General features: G+C 55.9%; 1 protein-coding gene across 1 annotated transcript; it reads left to right on the top strand.

Annotated features, from left to right (window-relative positions):
• The first annotated feature begins 3,210 nt into the window (after positions 1-3,210).
• Positions 3,211-12,297, top strand: CUNH11orf24 (chromosome unknown C11orf24 homolog). The gene is made up of 4 exons (XM_040255240.1): positions 3,211-3,346; positions 6,760-6,957; positions 9,853-10,026; positions 10,701-12,297. Exons 3-4 carry the CDS (start codon positions 9,951-9,953, stop codon positions 11,975-11,977), a joined length of 1,353 nt encoding a protein of 450 aa, XP_040111174.1. The 5' UTR covers positions 3,211-3,346; positions 6,760-6,957; positions 9,853-9,950; the 3' UTR covers positions 11,978-12,297.
• The last annotated feature ends 2,190 nt before the right edge of the window (positions 12,298-14,487 follow it).

Here is a 14,487-nt window from a genome sequence, read left to right as displayed (position 1 = left end):
TACAGTCTCTGTGGCAACAACTCAACTCTGCCCTTGCAGTGCAAAAGCAGCCAGATAATACTTAACAAGGTGGTGTAATGATATTCCAATTAAAGTTTATTACAAAAGCAAACACTGGGCTTCCCTAGTGGCTCAGTGCTAAAGAACCTGCCTGCCAATGCAGGATACACAAGTTCAATTCCTGATCCGAGAAGATCCCACCTGCCTCAGAGCAACAGAGTGGCTGAGCCCATGCACTGTAACTATTGAGCTTGTGCTCTAGAGTCCAAGAACCACAGCTGCTGAGCCCACATGCAGCAACCACTGAAGCTCGTGGGCCCTAAAGCCTGTGCTCCACAACAGAAGAGGCCACTGAGATGAGAAGCCTGCACACCACAACCAGAGAGTAGTCCCTGCTTGCTGCAACTAGGGAGAAGTCCTCGCTGCCACAAAGACCCAGCACAGCTAAAAATAAATAAATAAATAAAATTATAAAAGCAGACAGAGGGCCAGCAGACCCTGCTCTAGACCATGAGCTCCTTAAGAAGGAAGCTTGTGTCTTATCTTTGTAATTTCAGCCCTAGTGGTAAAAACTGTTCCAGTTTTGGCAAAGAGGAAATGAAACACAGGATCACAGAAGCTGACTTTGAGGAAGGCAAGCACAGAACTATAACTGGTTGCTTGAGTGTATTTTCACTTGTGAATTGAACAGAGATGCTGCACTTTTCATGTTAGATTGGAGCTAGTTGGGAAAATTCAGAGAAGGCAATGGCACCCCACTCCAGTACTCTTGCCTGGAAAATCCCATGGGTGGAGGAGCCTGGTAGGCTGCAGTCCATGGGGTCTCGAAGAGTTGGACACAACTGAGGGACTTCACTTTCACTTTTCACTTTCATGCATTGGAGAAGGAAATGGCAACCCACTCCAGTGTTCTTGCCTGGAGAATCCCAGGGACAGGGGAGCCTGGTGGGCTGCTGTCTATGGGGTCGCACAGAGTCGGACACGCCTGAAGCAACTTAGCAGCAGCAGCAGCAGTTGGGAAAATTAAAGCAAACACAAATCAAAGGAGCTTGTCTTCATGAATCCTCCCATCTGGTCTACATCTCAGCAAACCTATGTCTTTCAGAGTAAGTTCTACACAACCTGAAACCATGGGGTACTGGGCTGCCACCACTAACTTGAGTTTTGGGTGCTCCCAGGGCTCACAGCTGGCTAGCTGACCTTGTCATCACACCCTCCCAGGTTTCTGTGGCCCATTTAGTTTCTCAGCCCAGGGCCCTGCTGACTGCAAAACACATACAATCTACAAGTTGAGAATTATGTTTTATTTGGCAGACAAAACTGAAGATTTAAGCCAAGGATACAGCATCTCAGAGAATTTTGAGATACTGCCCTGAAGAGGTAAGGGAGGAGCCAGGAGATATAGGAGTTTCAGCAACAAAAACCAGGGAGTTGGAACATCAAAAGATTACTGGTAAAGAAAACCAGACATCTCAAGTCAACGATTTAGTGCTTTTCCATGTATCTCTGTGTTGTGCTTAGTCGCTTAGTCATGTTCAACTCTTTGAGACTCTATGGACTGTAGCCCAACTGGCTCCTCTGTCCATGGGAGTCTCCAGGCAAGAATACTGAGTGGGTTGACATGCCCTCCTCCAGGGGATCTTCCCAACCCAAGGATCGAACATACGTCTCCTACATTGGCAAGTGGATTCTTTATCGTTCAGGCACCAGGGAAGCCCATACATACAGGCATTCTTTTCTAAAGTATTATTTTCCATTATGGTTTATCGCAGGAGATTGGATACAGTCCCGTTTATCTATTCTAAATGTAACGGTTTCCATCTACCAAACCCAAACTCCCAGTCTACTCCCTCCCTCCCAAAGCCTTTTTTTTTTCTCCAAACTCTTAAAATTTTTTTTTTTAATTGGAAGATAATTGCTTTACAACGTTGTGTTGGTTTCTGAGGCACAATACCACACATCAGCCATGTGACAGTTACTCAGTTGTGTCTGACTCTTTGCAACCCCAGGGACTGTAGCCCACCAGGCTCCTCTGTCCATGGGATTTTCCATGCAAGAACACTGGAATGGATTTCCTACTTCAGGGGATCTTCATGACACAGAGACTGAAGCCAGGTCTCTCACATTGCAGGCAGATTCTTTACCATCTAGGCCACCTGGGAAGCCCAAGTATATACGTACATCAGCCGTAAGTATACACATACATCCAACACTTCTTCCTTCATAGCTCAGTCGGTAAATCATCTGCCTGCAATGCAGGAGATCCAGGTTCCATCCCTGGGTAAGGAAGATCCCCTGGAGGAGGACACAGCAACTTAACTCCACTATTCTTGCCTGGAGATTCCCATGTACAGAGGAGCCTAGCAGGCTACAGTCCATGGGGTCGCAAGAGTCGGACATGACTTGGCGACTAAACCACCACCACCAATACCTCTTGAGCCTCTGTCTCACCCCTCAAAGCCTATTTCTAATAAAGGTCAAGTCCCGTCAGCTTTACTCTGTACTTCATTCTGCCCCACTGTTATTCACGGCTCACAATTAAAGAACATTCTGTGAGCCTCAGTTTCAGCGTCTGTAAAACGGGTGCGAAACATGTCACAGGGTTGTCGCTGCTGCTGCTGAGTCACTTTAGTTATGTCCGACTCTGTGCGACCCCATAGACGGCAGCCCACCAGGCTCCCCCGTCCCTGGGAATCTCCAGGCAAGAACACTGGAGTGGGTTGCCATTTCCTTCTCACTGCAGAGTAAAATCACTGAATCAAGCTCAGGGCTTGGCGCGTGCAAGCACTCAAGTCACACGGATGACCATCTCTATTACTTAGTCCCAGCGCTGGCCCTTGGGCCTGGATAAAGTCTGTGGGATGGGGGCGGACACGTGGCACAGCCACGTCGCCGAGGGAGGTCTGAGATGACCCTCTCCGAGACCCTCGGCCGGACAGGGCGGTATCCGCGACCAGGTGGCAAAGCCCCAGGAACCACCACTTCCGGCAGAGACCAGTCCAAAATAGCCACTTCCGGCTGCGCTCGAGGTGTAACCTGAGCCGCTCCGCGGTGGGCGGCGCCTTGGGTGCGGCCACGCCCCTCACTTCCGGCTCGCCTCCTGCAGCCCCACTCTTTTCGGGGATGGGCTTCGGGGTCGTCCAAGGCTGCCCCGCCCACCCGGCACGCCCTCCCGTGACGTCACCTCCGGGGCGGGGCGGGGCGGGGCCAAGCTGGGGCGGCTGCCCTAAGCGGTCTTGGCATCGGGTTCCGCGGCTCCGCTGCCGGCCACGTCCCCACGCCGGACCGCGGGCGCTTTCTCCCCGCCTGAGGGCCGCCGGGCCGCCTCAAGGCCTGCCGCGCCCGGGTAAGCGGGCCTTCCTGCTGTCCCGGGGAGCTGTTGTCACTGCTGCCTGTACCGGCTTGGGGGCGGAGAGGGGCAGGTGGGGTGCATGGGGGACTCGAGGGGCGGAGGAGGGAGGCGGCGACAAGATGAATGGGGATACGGAGTGCACACTGGTGACGATTTGAGGTGAGGAAGGATCGGAAGGATCGGAAGGAGGAGTCAGCCGGGGGGAGGAGCGGGGATGGGGGAGCCCGAGAGGCAGGAGGCAAAAGGGGGCCTTAAGAGGACCCGGGTCCGGAGAAGAAGAGACGCGGTCTATCCAGTTTGGGAGCGAAGGAGGGAAAGTTGGGACACACCCGGATGGGTGGGGATGCTTAAAAGGTCCTGCCCGGCCCAAGGCTGGGCCCCAGGAAGTGTTGCCCTCAACGACAGAGTTGGCCCTTTCAGGCGACCCAGGCCTCCCCCAAGCCCTCTCTACCTGGAAGGGGCTTATGCATTTCCACTTAACCTGCCTGCCTCCGCAGCGTGAGTCTGGGTAGCCGCTTAGTCTCTGCCATTAGCTGTTAAGCTAGTATGAGGAGCCAGCATCCACATGGTTTGCCATAAGACATAAATACCTACTTAGAAATCTGCCTTTAATAATATTGTTTTTTTTTCCCCCCTCTCTGGAGGAATCATCTCTAAAATTTCAATACAGATGTTCAGCTTATAGGCCAGACTTGCCTGATGGACAAAGGAATGTGGAATTTACCCATGTGGCCAGCAAAATTAGGCTCTTGGTCCGCAATTAGCATCATACCCAAAACTCCAGAAGCCTGGAAGGAAGCAATATAATTAAGATGCTCTCCAGCGCTCCAGGTTCCCATCTGCCACAGACACACATCCTTTGGAACCCAGGACAATGTCTAAAGGCACAAACCCACACGCCTGTGTTCCTTGCGTTCTGATACCAAAGTTCAGCCAGGTGACGTGTCAGGACAGATGTCTGCGGTTTGCCCTGTGTTTGTTTCTGCAATCCCTATTCCTTGGAGTGTGTCGTTTCTCCAGCTTGGAGTCACATTGCCGCTGCCGCTGATAAATAAGTTACTAGTGTGATGGACTGTGGCAGGTAACACTTGTGTTGGGCTCAGGAACCTGTGTAAGCCAGAAAAAGGAATTAAGCAATTTGGAGTCTGATTTCAGGTAACATGCATGCAACACCCTGTATATCCCAGTTTCAAAAAAGTTTAAAATCAAGCCAAGATTGAGAGCACAGAAATCGGAAGTGGGAGATGTTGAGAGGCAGCACAAAGTCAAGGGCCAGAGAAGGAGGATGAAGTTGGCGTCCAGGGCCACATCTGAGGGTGCCTTTCTCATGGAGTGTTGCCTGGCTCCTGTCCCTTCCCTGCACAGCTCGTGAGGAACTGAGCCCTGAAAATGAGAACTCTCAGCACCAGCCTAACCTCCTATCTTTGCTCCTGGCCTGCTCTCTTATTTAACACCATTTCCTTCCTGCTCCAAGGATCTCTTTCTGAGACCTTGACCTGCCTAGTCATTCTACACCAGATAATGAGAATAATAGGCCAGACCCTCCTTTAAGGCTCACTAAAGCATCACTGACCCAATCAATGGACATGAATTTGAGCAAACTCTGGGAGATGGTGAAAGACAGGGAAGCCTAGTGTGCTGCAGTCCATGGGGTCACAAAGAGTTGGACGCGACTGAGCGACTGAACAATACCAAAAACCTCTGCAGGGGAAACCAGATACTAAGTTTTGGTGATGGTTTCTCCATCAGGCTTCCCTGGTGGCTTAGAGGGTAAAGTGTCTACCTGCGATGTAGGAGACCCGGGTTCAGTCCCTGGATTGGAGAGATCCCTCAGAGAAGGAAATGGCAACCCACTCCAGTATTCTTGCCTAGAAATTCCCATGGATGGAGGTGCCTCGTGGGCTACAGTCCATGCGGGTCACAAAGAGTTGGACACGACTGAGCTACTTCACTTTCACTTTCCATTGTGAGTCAACTTCGATTAGCACAGGTCCCAACGGGGGAATCTTGACATTTAAAATATGGGATTGTAAGGTGGGGGCTGTACCCTACCAGAGGGATGAACTCATGGCACAAGGGCCTGCTCTTTACACAGCGGCCACTTCCTGTCTTGGTAGCAGTGATCACCAGCCACACTGGCTGGGGGAAAAGGCAGTGATGGGAGCCGTCAGAGGTTTCCTGAGAGACCCGCGGAGTTCCCTGAGATAGCTCGAGATACGCTCCATGAGCACGCACACCTCGTGTATGTAATTGTGTGTGTGGTTGCACACATGCACAGGTGTGATTGCACGTGTACACATGGGGCAGTGTGCATGCTTGTGTTGCCTTGTGCACATGGATTGAGTGCCTGTGTAGCTGTGTGCGTGTGACTGCCTGTGCATGTGTGTGTGTGTGTGTTGCCAAAACCTTGACTCTGTGCACCAAGGCTAAACAGAGATATGGAGACAGAGTCGTGGAGGAGAAGGAAAGAGTGGCTTTCTTACCTTGCCATGCAAAGGTGGGGCACAGTAGGCTAGGGCCTCAAGAACTGGGCCCCCTTCCCTGGTGAGTAGGAAGAGGTAACGGTCAGTCAGGGGGATGTGATAAGGAACAAGGCAGTACCTTCTGCGAAGTTTCACAAGGGTGAGGTTGCTGACAAGATTAGGGTATATGCAGGGTGGGCCCGCTCCTAATCTTGATGAATCTGTCAGATCCATCAGTCTTGCCTTGGGTTTCATCACTGTTCCTCCTGTGATCAGCAACTGGAAGGCAATGGCACCCCACTCCAGTGCTCTTGCCTGGAAAATCCCATGGACGGAGGAGCCTGGTAGGCTGCAATCCATGAGGTCGCTAAGAGTTGGACACGACTGAGCCACTTCACTTTCACGTTTCACTTTCATGCATTGGAGAAGGAAATGGCACCCCACTCCAGTGTTCTTGCCTGGAGAATCCCAGGGACCGGGGAGCCTGGTGGGCTGCCGTCTATGGGGTCGCACAGAGTGGGACACGACTGAAGCACCTTGGCAGAAGTAGCAGGCCATTTGGAACTGAGAGAAGGTCATGGAGTCTGGAGTCTTGCCTATAAGGAATGGGGGGACAAAAAGATCTGTGTCGGAGCCTCACAGTGTCCTGGTCGGCACATGTGCATGTGGGTGTCTGTGATTGTGAGCCAGCTAGTGGTGGTCCTCAGGCATCACCACCTCTTGTGTCTGCCACTCTTGAAAGTGGTGAGTTCTTGCATCTCTTCCTGAGTGTGTATCAGGTATTCACCAATGACGGAATCATGCCTGCTGGTTCATATCTTTATAACTGTATCCTGGACTCCTCTGAAGTTTTGGTTGGCTCCTAGGAAAATGCCTCCCTTCTCAGTGGATAAGGGATTACCCGCTGCTTTTCCTAAGGAGCACTTGCCCTTTTCCAAACCCTAGATGCATCTTTTACCAGAGTGGAGCAGCTACCTGGATCCCACCTGCGCCGTAGAGCGTGCCATGGCCTGGGAGTGCCCTGCAAAGCTGCCCTCACCTCCCGCAAAGCCAGACCTCACCCTGCGAGCCCTCAGTGCCAAGCCCTCAGCTCTCCAAGGAAGATGGCCCAGCCTGGGAGCGCGCCCTGAGCAGCTGCCTCTCGTGAGTGTCCCAAGGCCCGCGGGCAGGGCCACCTGCTCGGTGACCAGACAGGGAGCCCAGAAACAGCCCTGTGGGGGCTTTGCAGGGTCAGGGTGGGCAAAAGAAGGTGCAAACATCAGCGGGCCGAGCCATCCAGTGACCGGGATGCCTGGCCAATGGCGCTGTGCCGTCAGAGCCTCTGCTTTCTCTGGTGGCCCTAGACAGGGCTCCCCAGGTGGGCATGGGAGCCATGTGGTCCTCTGGCCATCTTCTGTTTCTGGAAGGTTCCCTCTAGGCCTCGTGTTGAGATACCACGAGACTGTGGGAGCCCCTTGGGGTGCTGAATCTCAGCAATGTGGGGGCAGAGGGGGCCTGTCATAGCAGAAGGGCCCCCAGGAAGAGACCGCCTGGACGCTGTCCCTGGACCAAGAATGGGATAGTCCACCTCTGTTCCAGGGTGAGGAGCTGGACGGAAGGAGGAAATCCGTTCAGCCCCCTGAATCGGTTCCTCCTGCCTTAGCTGGAACGTCAGCTGAAGCTCAGTGAAGTCCCAGAGCCAGGGGTGGCCATGTCCCACCCACTGCATGTCTTTGTAAATAAAGTTTTATTGGAACACAGCCACACCCATCACCTGCCTAGGGTCCATGCCTGCTTTTGCAGACTTGAGGAGCCAAGACAGACCGCATGGCCCACAGAGTCTGAAATATTTGCAATTGAGCTTCTCACAGGAAAAAGCTTGCTGACCCTGCTCTCAAGATTGGTAGTGAGGGGGCAGCGGAAGGCCCTAAGGCCCGGGGTGCATTCTGGAAGCCCTGAGATCCAGGGTTCAGATGGGGAGCGCGTGGGACTTGGTGTTGGGGGTATTGTCAGCGCACTCACTGGGTGTGACTGGCTGAAGAGAGAGCCGTTTCAATCCATTTATTTATGGGGAGTCCAGCTGCATCTGCTTCAGCTGTGGGCGGGTCGGGGTGGGGGTGGTGTGTGAACTCTTTGTGCCTGAAACCTCCCTGGTTCAGTCCTCACTCGTGACATGGGTCTGTTTCTTCTCCGCCCACCCAACCCCCACGTGTTTCTGTCAGAACAAAGGATGCCTTTCGCACTCGAGAGAGCAGATGCGACTCTGTGGTTGGTAGGGCCCAGGGACCTTTGGACACCTGTGAGACCCCAGGAACCCTGATGGGACAGTTTTGGCGGGAAAGCGCACCATGAGGCTAAACTGAAGTTAGTGACACTTGGTTAGAAGCCAGGGGTGGGGGTGGGGTGGGGGTTGGGGGGCAGAGCACAGCCTTGCAGCAGAGTTTGTGCTCTGAGGGGATTTTTTCCAGTCCTGGGGCCACCCTGCAATGTCCCTGCTACTCACAGGAGGCAGAAAGCCACCCCGAGGGGCCCCTTTAAGCTACACGGGGGCGGGCAGGGAACTGCAGGCCTTTTGTGTTGTCTGGTGGAAGTCGGCGCATCCAGGAAGGGTGGAGGGTCAGACATGGAAGGCTGCCTCGCCATGCTGACAGCTTACTGACCAGAGACGTGTTAACGCGTCTTCTATTACCTAAACATTGCTGTTTAGTCGCTTAGTCATCTCCAACTCTTTGTGACCCTGTGGACTGCAGCACGCCAGGCTTCCCTGTCCTTCACCATCTCCTGGAGGTTGCGTAAAACTCATATCAATTGAGTCGATGATGCCATCCAATCATCTCATCCTCTGTCATCCCCTTCTCCTCCTGCCTTCCATCTTTCTCAGCATCGGGGTCTTTTCCAATGAGTTGGCTCTTTGCATCAAGTGGCCAAAGTGTTGGGGCTTCAGTTTCAGCATCAGTCCTTCCAGTGAATATTCACGGGTACATTTCAGTATTCACTTCCCTGACAAATCACCAGCCAGAGGCATTAGTTCCTGCCAAAATCCCTGGTCAGTAAGCTTTGGAATTATCCTGGGAGACTAGGGGTTTAAGCAGTGGAGGCAGGGTGGGCTTTGTGGGTTACAGAAATCTCTCTGGCAGCTGTGGAGTGGCAGATGGCACAGGGCCAGGGCAGGGATGCTTGAAGGTGACTCTCGGGGCTGCTGGGAGGCCAGGGAGCCAGCCCGGCTGCTGGTCCGTGGAGAGCAACACTTAGATCATGCCAGGCGAGGAGTCGGTCAGCACGTTTCCTTCAGGGCAACTTGAAGGCTCCCTTCCAAGATGTTCTGTGGAACTCCAGAGCTTTGCGCTGATGGCCTAGGGTGCCTGTGGGCAGGACTGCTTGTGGGGGGCGCCCTCAGGGGCCCCAGTCCCCTCCCACCCGCCTCTGGGGCCTCCACACGGAGGGCCAGCCTCCGCCTCCCGCTCCACGGCCAGCCCAGGCACCATCCCTTTGCCGTTCCCCAACCCTGAGTCACGCTCCACTTTGCGCTGGCAGCAGCTTGCGGTGACCCCTCTTCTGTGCCTCCCTCTGGAGGAGAGAGTCGTGTGGCTCTCGTCTTTCTGTCCCGAGTCCTCTGCCTGGCACGTGAGCGGGCACTCACGCGGGGCACGCTGGATGGGTGGATGGGTGGCGGCTGGCTGCTCGTGGCATGTCCACATGCGGTCAGCCATCACAGGTCCTGCGGGCTGCAGGAGACATTCAGGAGGAGGACTTGGGTGATCTTGTAACTGGAAGTCTTTATACCTTCTCTCTGCTGCTCTTTCATATTCTGAACTCCAGGGTGGGATGGTGGGACTCGTGGTGAAAGTGGGTCAAGAAGTGCTCTAAGCCCATGAAAGCAGGCACTGGGCTGATCCCCAGACAAGTGGCTGAGAACCGGCACACCCTTCCCACATGCCAGGCCCTGGGGGCCATCTGGCTGGGTTTGCACCCTGCAGCCCGCCGGAGCCCTCCCTCGCCCGTGACACGGGAGCCCTTGCCCCTGCGTTCCTGACCAGGCGCCTGCTGTCTTGACCATAGGTCCCTCGGCCAAGCAGCAGGCAGCCCTTAGCAGCCTGAGGCGCGGCTAGCTGGGAGCCTCGGGGACCACCCAGCCTCGCTCCTGGCCCACCTGCAAGATGTGGACAGCCCTCGTGCTCGTTTGGGTTTCCTCCTGGTCCTTATCCGAAAGCCTGCACATGTCTGAGCATCCACGTAAGTGAGAAAGCCATGCATCCACTGGACGGGCCTGCCGGGGCCCTGGGGGCTGGGCTGGGAAGGCTCGTCCAGCCAACGTGGGACCCAGCCTCTGAGCCCTGCGAGGGTTAGTCACTGGGTCCTGCAAAATTTCATTTGTTCCGTAAGCCCGGTGTTTACTGGGGCGTTGGTTGACCCAAACATCACATTTAGCTGCGCTTCTCTGTGCCAGGCACTGTGCATCCCCAGAAATCTCTCTGTAAGTCCTTCAATAAAGCCGAGAGTTGTGGCACGGTGTGAATATCTGGGCAAGGATTTAGCTGCTTTGAAAACCTGAGTGTGTGTTGGATAGATTTTTTTTTTTTAATGGTGAATCACACCTGTGATGTGAGACTTCGATATTTTGGGAATTGGATCAACGGGTGAAGCTCTGAAGTCTTCCCATGCATTTGGGGTTCAGAGAGGAAAGGAGTATTTTAACCACAGTGCCGAGCACCCATATGATGGGCTGCAGGCCAGAGGTGCACGGTGAGATGAGGGAAACCTGGCCCCACGTCACCATCGTCCTCCCCAGCCAGCCCCATGGGCCAGAAACTCAGACCGGCTCTGAATAATCCACCTGAGTAATCCACTTCTCTAATGAGAAGACAATCATTTGTCTTTCTCCTTTTCTGACTCTTAACGGTACGCAGTCCTCAACCAGACGTGGGACCATTCGGAGAAAAACTCATCCGTGCAAACAGCGACCGGAGTCTTGAACACAACAGCTGAGAGAATGACCCCGGCGACACCGTCTCCTGTCACGCTGACCAGAGGGACTTGGGGAGGCGACCACACCTCTCCTGCAATCACAGCGGGGGCAACAGACAGGACAGACGTGGGCACTTCTGCGCCGGCTGGAGGGACCCGGGCTGGAGCCGCCTCCAGGGCGCCCGTGCCGCCCGCCCTGACATCTGCCTGGAGGACCCCGTCTGCACCTGGTACGCAGGCGCCCGGCAACAGCACATCGTCTAGGCCAGCGACGGCCATGCCGCCTGCCCCGGCATCTGCCTGGAGGACCCCGTCTGCACCTGGTACACGGGTGCCCAGCAACGGCACGTCGTCTAGGCCGGCGACGGCCATGCCGCCTGCCCCGGCATCTGCCTGGAGGACCCTGTCCTCAACTGGCACGCGGGCGCCCAGCAACGGCACGTCGTCTAGGCCAGCGATGGCCATGCTGCCCGCCACACGCACACTGGCCACAAGTGCCCAGCCCACTGCTGTGACCCCCACAAGTGTCAGCAGCCCCGCAGGCTCACACGGTCCTCCCAGGCCCACCGCCAGCCTGACACCCTCGAGTCCTCAAGCACTCAGTGAGTCCACGCGGGGCCCCACCATCCAGGCACCAAGGCCAACGCCCTGGACTGTGGATGACATGGCACAGAGGCCTGCACCCACCCTCTTAAACACAACCCCGGAGCCCACCTCCCCATCTGCGGCTTCTGTGTCCATGACCGTGGGCTCCACAACCAAGGCCCCCGAGCCGACCGTCAGCAGAGCGGCAGCCTCCACACCTCACACCAGCCCAGCCCCCGTGGTGGAGGCCACAACCCCCACAACACAGCCCAGCCCTGCCACATCCATGCCGGGGGCCGCAGGGCTGGGCACGGCTCAGATGCCAGAGCACGCTGAGCCTGCGGCCACGCCTGGTACTACTTCCCTGGGGCCGACCCCTGGGGACTCCAAGGTGCCACCCACAGACTTGTGCCAGCCCAGTACCCAGGGCCAGTACCTGGTGGTCTCCAGCGAGCCCCTGGCCTTGTCCTCAGTGAACAGAAGTTTCCTCCTGGCGGTGCTCTTGCTGGGGGTCACCCTCTTCATCACGGTCCTGATCCTGTTTGCGCTGCAGGCCTACGAGAGCTACAGGAAGAAGGACTACACGCAGGTGGACTATCTCATCAATGGCATGTACGCTGACTCCGAGATGTGACCTGCGGGCCAGGCGGGCACCGCGCTCAGCTGGGCCTGGGGCCGGGCCCCCCCTGCCCTCCTTTCTGGGTTGCCTCTGAGGCCAAACCAAGTGCTTCCAGATTCTTTTGGTGCAATTTAGGAGACATGCCAGATGCTTAAACACATTTAATTGCTGTTAAGATTAATTCCACGATCACTAAAGAGCGGCTGCTTTTTTTCATATTTATTTTTGTAACGATCATGTTGACACAGGGCCAGTGGTTCTGCCTCGGGATGGGGCAGGCGGGCCCCCCGGGGTGGGTCCTGACCTGAATTAAAGCAATGACCCCTTTCCACTCAGACCGCGTCCCTCCGTTTGTGTGGGCTGCGTCCTGCCCCCCGCCTCTGCCCCCGTCGCACCCGGGGGAGCCTTTTCAAGATTGTGGGATGGGGTACGATATTGTCAACGTTGAAAGTACCGCGAGGCCCTGGATGTGGGCCGTGTCTGCCGCTCTCCTGGGCTTTGCTCCTAGGCCTGACCTTGCCCAAGCCTGGGCGGGAGGAGCCTCTGCCTCTGAGGGTCCCTGGCACCACATGGACGTGAGCCCTTTCCTCGAATCCTTTCTCGGGACCGTGATGTGGTGGACACATGGAGTCTGCTTTGGATACGAGAGCCGAGCGCAACACGTACACCACGTGTGAGCTACATGGTGTAGCCAGGTGGGCGGGATCTGCCCAGATGCGGCTCTCGGGGACACTGCACAGCTCACAATATGCTCTGGCCGCATGGGAGCCTGGCCAGGTGGTGCCGTGGGCTGTCATTTACCAGCACTGCACCCCAGGTCACCCCGGAATCCAGGGGAGCCCCAGGCCCGAGCGAGCCCAAGGCCAGGCCCCACGTTCCCAGCAGCCGTCAGGGCCCACACTGCGCACTTATCACGTGCCACACACTGTCTTGGTGCTCAGCGCACGTGACTCAGCACCCACCCGCACCCCAGGACACCAGCACTCTGAGCCCCATTTTAAAGGCGGGGCCCCCGAGACACAGAGACCTCACTCATCCGCGGAGGGCCAGAGTCAGAGTTCCACCAGTTCCAGAGGCCGGCTCTTTGCTTAACAGCTTTGTTTTATATGCTGTCCAGACCGCGCTTGGCTTTCGGGCCTCACTGCCTACCTGGCCCAAGGCAGCAAGAGCCGGTCCCGCAGCACGTGAGACTGGTTTCCAGGCCACGTCTCTGAGCTGTGTGACTGTAGCACAGGGACTCAGTGTCCTGTGAAATGGGAAGACAGTCACGTCTGTCATGGCCCCAGGGCCATGCTGCCTGGCAAGATTCCAGGAGCGGGGTTGACTCTTGCTTCTCAACTACTCTGAGCCCTGAGGAGGAGACTCTACCTGGAGACGCCAGGTTCCCCATCACAGGGGTCTCCTGAGCCAGAACTGCGTGTCTGGATCCTCCTATTTAAGTTCTGCCTCCAAAAAGAATTTCAAATGGTACATAATAAGAGACAATGACAGGGGCTTCCCTGAAAGCTCAGTGGGCCAAGAATCCACCTACCAAGGCAGGAGACATGAGTTCCATCAATGGGTTGAGAAGATCCCCTGGAGGAGGAAATGGCCACCCACTCCAATATTCTTCCCTGGAGAATCCCACGGACGGAGGAGCCCGGCGGGGTACAGTCCATGGGGTCCCAAAGAGGCGGACACGGCTGAGTGACTGAACACAGACAAAACACGAAGGCAGTGAAACCATCTCAAATAACATAAGAGCCATGGGTGGAGGGTACACAGAGCAGGGAGGGGGATCCAAACAGCCCTCCCGTCTTCCAGCTCCATCTGGGGTTTACCCAGCCCCTGTCTCACTGATTGGTTCAGCAGCCCCCTTTCCTTCCCCAACAGCCAAGCTGTGCCTCCCGACAGCCGGACTCCCACCAGCCTCTGCCACGCGTACATGCTCAGCCGTGTCCGACTCTTTTGCGACCCCATGGGCTGTAGCCCGCCAGGCTGCTCGGTCCCTGGGATTCTCCAGGCAAGAACTCTGGAGTGGGTTGCCAGTTCCTATTCCAGGGGATCTTCCCGACCCAGGGATTGATCCCGCAAGCCACTGGCCTACACGCCTCTGTTTCTCCCTGCCCCAGCAGACCCATTGTACACTTGAGCCCATCTGCTCTTTGATCCCAGGGGCTGGCGCTCCAACGGTGGCTGAGAGGGTGTCAGCCTCACTGACCGGAGCTCCAGGCCAGCCTGCAGCTCCATTCTCAGGTCTGAGAAATCACCTCTGCACGTCAGGGTGGACAATCAGGGGATTTAAAGAATGACCTTTCTCTGCCAGCATCACTCCAGCGACATGACGGTACTGGCCCATCAAGGGCAGGCTCCACACCCTGTCTGGTTGAGTCACTTGACGGACAGAGCCCAGACCCCCATGTGAACCACACTGGGCGCCGTGTTCCTTTGCAGGGATGTAGGACAAGGGGCAACCCGCAGGGCTGACTTTCATCCTTAGCTTGTGACCAGGGGCCTCTGCCTCCAAGGAATGGAGGCGAGGAGTG

Source organism: Oryx dammah, unplaced genomic scaffold (genome assembly GCF_014754425.2).
Source record: "Oryx dammah isolate SB20612 unplaced genomic scaffold, SCBI_Odam_1.1 HiC_scaffold_15, whole genome shotgun sequence".
Lineage (NCBI taxonomy): Eukaryota > Metazoa > Chordata > Mammalia > Artiodactyla > Bovidae > Oryx > Oryx dammah.
Note: the sequence above shows the minus strand (reverse complement) of the source record. Positions and strands in the feature narration are given on the sequence as shown.

Bases quoted from the DNA above. Each gene is read 5' to 3' on its own strand.
- CUNH11orf24 (XM_040255240.1), top strand. From the start codon at position 9,951: ATGTGGACAGCCCTCGTGCTCGTTTGGGTTTCCTCCTGGTCCTTATCC. The intron at 10,027-10,700 runs GTAAGTGAGAAA...AACGGTACGCAG, and splicing joins GCACATGTCTGAGCATCCAC to TCCTCAACCAGACGTGGGAC.